The sequence below is a fragment of the Trypanosoma equiperdum genome (assembly GCF_001457755.1).
Source record: "Trypanosoma equiperdum strain OVI genome assembly, contig: ctg_300, whole genome shotgun sequence".
NCBI lineage: Eukaryota > Euglenozoa > Kinetoplastea > Trypanosomatida > Trypanosomatidae > Trypanosoma > Trypanosoma equiperdum.
The window spans coordinates 42791-48915 of NW_027124200.1; the positions used below are offsets into that span (position 1 = coordinate 42791).

Here is a 6125-nt window from a genome sequence, read left to right on the forward strand (position 1 = left end):
GATACCGTTTCGTTCCGGTCCTAAACGGGGAAACTCCAAGGCAGAACCAGCACCAAACGAGGGGAATCAAAAAGAGGGGAAAAGAAAAGTTACGTATATGTACGGAAGGAGAGAAGCACATGCGGCAAATCAGCAAGAAGAGAAGCACTTCACAATGCAAGAGAGAAAATCGCAAAAGTACACGAGCTGGTAAGACCAAGTTACGGTTCTTAAGTTATAAGTCGTTCCAAGCGCTAGAAGTGCTCAACCCCCCTCCTCCTAGTTGTGATACGCGACCTTCACAAAGAGGAGCCGCTGTAAGCAAGATCGAGTTTTCAAAAACCCAGAGCGATCACAAAAACGCGGTTCTCACGCGACACCAACTTTGCAACCTCACACACACACACACACACACACACACACACTAATGATGTTCCTCTCGTTTCGAAGTTTGCCCCGCTGCTGTATGATGCGCATGCGAATCGTACTTGTTGTACAGCACTGCCGACAGAGTTATCAGGGTAGCCCCCACGATAAATAGCAGTGTCATGGGCGTTTCCCAGATGAAATATGATGCGATGCCGCTTAATATCACTGCGCCCCCTGTAGCAAATGTTTTGAGAATGTTATCGGCATACTTCATCGCCGCGGAAACGAGCAACCCACCGAGCGCATTCAAGCAAACAAGTGCAATAGTAAGCCACTGGTCGTATCCCTTCCAGAATCTGAACGGCTCGCGCCCCTGACCCGCATTGCTCCCATATGAGGGGAGCACGTCAAAAATGAGCATGGCTAATGCAGCGAAAAGAATACCGAACCGAGAAAGCTGGATGTTTCGGGTTGCCAGAGATGGTTTCGTTGTTTTGGCAAGCTTCTCGAAATACACTGATGCGTAACTTGAAGATAATGCAGAAATGAGGCACGCCAGTGTCCCAACCACTGGACGCTGAGTAGCGGTGGTAGCTGTATGTCGCGGGTTAGATCCCTGCGCCTGCGTTAACAGAACACCGATTGAGAGCAAAAGCAACGAAAGCCACTGCATGGACGACAAATGCCGTCCCAACATGTATTTCGACAGTAGTGCGGTAAACGGAAGCTTCGTCTGTGATAACACCTGGAATGCTGATGCCTCCAGGTTGGCAAGACTGAGAAAGATTAGGTAGTTCTGCGACACGAAGAGGAAAGCGGGTACAAGCAACTCACGTGCCTCTTTGCAGAAGCAAACACCCCACAGCACTGTAAGAAATCCACCACCAGAAGGAGTGTTCATGCACGCCGCGTTGGGCAGAGCCGTCGAGCACTTGCCACCCTCCTGTGATAAAAGGAAAAGACACACCACCATTTTCAAAATTTCTTGATTCAGCACAAGCGTAGAGGTGTGGTAACGTTTCTCTGGAGGGATGTTAATTCTAGAGTATCGTGTTAGCACCACCAACAAGCTATTTTGCAACATTAGTACCACAAGACTGATTGACGCAGCCGAAAGCCATTTAACGGAAGGCATCACCGGTTTAAAGTTTGCAAGCAGCTTTCACACCTCGAATCCAATTTTGAAACACGCAACAGGTCTGAAATTCCCTTTCAACAGAAGGAAGAGCGACCGGTACAGTTTCCCCCCCCCCTCCCTTTTGGGTTTCTTGGCGGTGGGGAGCGACGACTACACCTCTTCCTTTTTGTATTCCTGTGAAACACCGTCCCTTGGTACTACTGTATGCTCGACCACAGCGAGGTAAAGCCACTGAATAAGGTGGGCGTAAAGATCAAAGACACCTAGTCGAATGCGTCCAACACATAAACACAAACACGAACACATACGCTCGTGGGTACACAAAAATAAAAACACACATGTATTGGGTTTAAAGTTCACGCTTTCCCCTCTTCCGCACAGAGTTTGGCGGCCTAACACTGCATCTCAACTATTACGTGCATGCCCTACACGTCCTTCGTGTTCTTCATAAAACACTCCCTCCTTCCTACCCGTAACATTATAAAGAACGCAAATCCTCACCGTCCTCACAACGGCCAATAACGATCTGCGCAAAAAACAAAAAGAAAGATACCGTTTTCATTACTTTGAAAATAGCAACCACGACCTGCTGCACTCATCTAAAACATAGCCTTAACTACTTTACCTCTACCTCCGCTGACAAAAAAAAAAGCTCGGAGTCGCCGCGGTGTCGAAACGTGACACCCCTTGCGCCCCATGGCGCCACGTCGAACGATCTCCGCATCACCACACTAACGTCCTTTCGTCTCCCCGCCATGCCGAACTGTACTAGACTATGCGACTAAAGTAATGATTCACCTTTCCCACTCATAATATCATTACCACTACTTCTTAATTTCGGGAGGCACCGGCTTCTTCTCCCAAGGTGTATACTCCCTTTCATATCCATTGCTATTGTCGCTAACAATCTTACGATGATCATTAACACGTTTGTGCAACCACTCTGAGAGTTCGACTACGTCTGTTGTTGCCTCCCAACCTGGGCGTTCCCGCACTGGCCGCTTGCCCTCGGCGTAGTCCCTCGTTTTCATTCGTGCTTCACACCTTTTCTTCTCAGCTATATTCGCTGCCGCTATCCCGCTGACCGAAGTTGTTTGTTTTCGGGCGTGTTCAAGCGACGACTTTACGCCAGCAACAAACGACGCTGCGGCCCGGGCGGTTGGACGCGGGACATCTAATTTGTGCGGGGGTGGAGAATCCATAGATATCACTTCCAATGTATGAATATGCGGTTGAAGCAGTTGCCATTTGGACCCGCTTTTCGTGCCGGTTTTGTGAACCGTGACATAACATTTTCCGGGGCCTGGTGGGGGCGGAGGACGGCGCTCCATCACCCACTGAGGTTCAAGATGGGCAGCAGCCTTCGAGGTGGGGAACAACTCGCCGCCACCACCACCCAGGCGGAGAAATGTCCTACGCATATTGGATGAACTGTGCACACAAAAATGTAAAATAGTAGAATTTAAAGGTAGGGAAATTAAAAAAAAAAACTCGTTCGCGTGGGGGTATCAACAGTCAGCGCCGTGGAAAGACGTGGAGTTGTAAGTAAAAGAATTAACGGAAACCATAACGATGACAACGCGAGTGCAACAGTGAGCGAAGAAGTGATAACGTGCAGGGTGGCAGCTAAAACAATTTGGGGAATGAAACTCAAATACGCAGCGACAGCTCCACACATACACAAACGTACCAACAGTAAAGGCAATGGAGTAGCCACACTGGGGACGTCATCCTTTTCTCATTGCATGATTGCCCGTTTCGACAGCCTCGTTAAGTGTATGAACGCTTATTTGATCTTCTGTACTCTGAACCTTTATGCGCCGCCTCATGCCGTATTGCCCTTTCACGTAACTATTGTGGGGGAGGGGCGCAGGGACGTTGGGTGTTCGGGAGTAGAGCTCACGCTCAGCCCTCTGCTCCTCCTCATATCGGGCGTCCATCTCAGCTCGGTAGGAGCGAAGTTTTTTCAATGGGTCGATCCCCTCCTGTAGTTTCGGTGGGGGAGGGCCACCTTGCACAAAGGATCGACTTGCAGCCTTCGTAACTGTCGCAGCGTCCGACCGCAACAGACGCAGTGCAGGCGACGAAAAGCACCACATCCACACGCACTTCGTCTCTGACCTTTTAGCAGTGAATGTTACACCCTACAGAGCACGGGGAAAAGCGGGAGTTCTGGAACAGTGACTCCATGTGGCCCCAAGTGGGGTAGAGACATGGAACAAAACCATCAAAATCCACATCACTCGAAGGCGCAACGGAAACCACATTCTTTAACCCCCTTTTCCGCAAACGAAGCCAACGGGAGGGGGGAAAAGCAGCAGTCAACTGCTGCTGCTCTTCCAAACCGACAGGCACACAAGTATGTATCCTCTGTAATTTGTGGACGTCAGCGGCCTTGATGTACCTTTGATGGTTAATTATTCCCTTCCACAGCCCCTACCCCCTCCAACGTGGAAGCGTAACAATAGGAAAGGGGGAAAACCCTACAAACTGCGGAGTGTCTGCACGATGCCACCGCGGCCGCCAACCCTCCGAATCTTGCGAAGTTAGTTGTTGCGACCGCACTACGAACAGTACAAAACAACAGCACACGAGTACTAAGCGTTGCTGGAAGCACCACGCAGCCCTGTGCTGGGACCACGAGCGTTCTTACTGGTTAGCATCATAACAACACCTTTTTTGAGTACTCATTTGTGCCTCACTTCGCGTTTGGAGTCCAAAAGAGCTGTACCCTTTTCCCGTGGGTAGCTCTTCCATACAGCGTAGAATGGAACGTCGTACAGTCAGTTGGGGACACGCGAGGGAAGACCACACGACAATGCCAGTATTCAACAAACAATGTACACTTGGGTGCATGGCTCCACTACCACCACCACCGGTGCCTCAAACTTTCGACTCATGTGGGCGGCCGCTGACAACTTTCCAATTTAAACTGCGTTTGCAAATGGGACATGAGACGGCATTCGACGTGGTGCTGAGAATTCTTTTGTGGCAAACGGTCCCGGTAACGCCGCGGCGCAAATTGGGCACCGCGGATGTGACGGCTGGAGGTCTCTCCACCCAACAAAAGGCTCAAATCATGTCTGGCGAATAAAAAATAAAAAGAAGAGAGCGAGCACCGGCAAATTAGTGTGATATTACTTTAAGGGAAAATAAACTCACATAGCGAATCAAAACCGCCCTTACAATAACGAAAAGAAGTTGCCAGTCATTTAACATAGACAAGACACACATTCCACAAGAAAAAGATAGAAATACATGTTTTTTTCTTTTTAAAGTGTGGGAGGACATCCCAACACCTTTTTCAGGGACTCCCCACGAAATTTTCTAAGCAAAACAGAGTTGCTAGAAAAAAAAATTGTACCATGAACCGGATAGAACTGCTCAAACAGTATCATTGTCGTTTGGCGATCCGCTACGGCGGCGGGGCGGCTCCAGACGGCGGGGCACTAGATAGCCTTCACCACTTCTCACACGGAAGAAAATATTAACAGAGAAGGCACCGATGACCAGACCGATGACGCTTCCACCCAAAATATCGGAAAAATGATGACGATTGTCACGGGTCCTTGAGGCCGCAACACATATCGCAAGATAAATTGGAAACATGCTTAGGATGATACGCCACACGGGGCCGCTGTTAAAAGCACGTGATAAACCAAGGAAATACATTGTCAGTGGCGTAAATGCAGCAAATGCGCAGCTGCTGTGACCAGAAGGAAATGACAGACGGCCCTCTCTGGCGTGGTCGCACACACCTACCAATGACGACGTCGCGTTGTAGCCCTCACTCTTCAACCGATCAAGGAAATCGGGACGAAGTCTTCCAGCGTAAATTTTAAGTACATCGACAATACCAAGCGAAAAGAAAAAGGCGAAAACGACCGAAAGAATCCACAGGTTAATCACCTGATCGACAATAAACTTTCGCTGCACCTTCCTCTCAAAGGAAGGAGCTGGTGGTAGATTTTCCAAACCATTGCGTTCCCTCACAGAAGCGCCGCCTCTGTTGGCGGCTCTCTCTTCCGACAAAACGTTCGTAGAAGACGTGATGGAATTAGATGATGGTTCAGGCAATTGCTCGTCCATATACCACTCCCCTACCGGGGAGTAACGCTCACGCATTTTCTCGATTATAAAAATAAATAAACATGATAAAAGAGCCATAACTACGAGACTCCAGTCAGGGAAAGTCTCCTTCTTGGCAAAAGAATTGCTGATACTCAGATCGTCCCACGAGAAGGTGCGGCAGTATGGGCGGATCAGTCTCCCAAGGAGAAATCCAGTTGCACCGAAACAGAAAGCGACAAGGTAATCCAACAACCGAAGCACTTTCGCATAGTACAAGTAAACGGCAAAAGAGGAACGACCTCCAGTGGCCATTTTCGCACTTCTTGAAATGATTAATTACCCCCAAGAACTACGACTTGTATCAAACACGGGGGAAAAGCAAAATGTAGAGAGCACTAAAGGAAGACAACAAACTCGGAAAGAAAATACCAGGCCAGAAAATAGGCGGTCTTTCACTACCACCAAACAGCAAACATCACACAACCATACGGTCTGCAAATGCATTATTATGAAACTCAGTGCGCTGCGCCACATTGGCACGGTAACAAGAGGCACACAGCACAAAAAA

General features: G+C 48.9%; 3 protein-coding genes and 1 pseudogene across 4 annotated transcripts; all 4 read right to left on the minus strand.

Moving 5' to 3' along the window:
* Window positions 1–403: 403 nt before the first annotated feature.
* Window positions 404–1483, minus strand: TEOVI_000112900 (UDP-galactose transporter; the record flags this gene model as incomplete). The annotated part of the gene is made up of 1 exon (XM_067224413.1): window positions 404–1483. One exon carries the CDS (start codon window positions 1481–1483, stop codon window positions 404–406), a length of 1080 nt encoding a protein of 359 aa, XP_067080514.1.
* Window positions 1484–2304: 821 nt separating this feature from the next.
* On the minus strand, window positions 2305–2907 carry TEOVI_000113000:pseudogene (annotated as a pseudogene). Its single transcript has one exon. A coding segment is annotated over exon 1 (603 nt).
* Window positions 2908–3213: 306 nt separating this feature from the next.
* TEOVI_000113100 (uncharacterized protein) lies at window positions 3214–3585 on the minus strand (the record flags this gene model as incomplete). Its single annotated transcript, XM_067224414.1, has 1 exon — window positions 3214–3585. One exon carries the CDS (start codon window positions 3583–3585, stop codon window positions 3214–3216), a length of 372 nt encoding a protein of 123 aa, XP_067080515.1.
* Window positions 3586–4870: 1285 nt separating this feature from the next.
* Window positions 4871–5869, minus strand: TEOVI_000113200 (phosphatidic acid phosphatase, putative; the record flags this gene model as incomplete). The annotated part of the gene is made up of 1 exon (XM_067224415.1): window positions 4871–5869. One exon carries the CDS (start codon window positions 5867–5869, stop codon window positions 4871–4873), a length of 999 nt encoding a protein of 332 aa, XP_067080516.1.
* Between the last annotated feature and the right edge of the window lie 256 nt (window positions 5870–6125).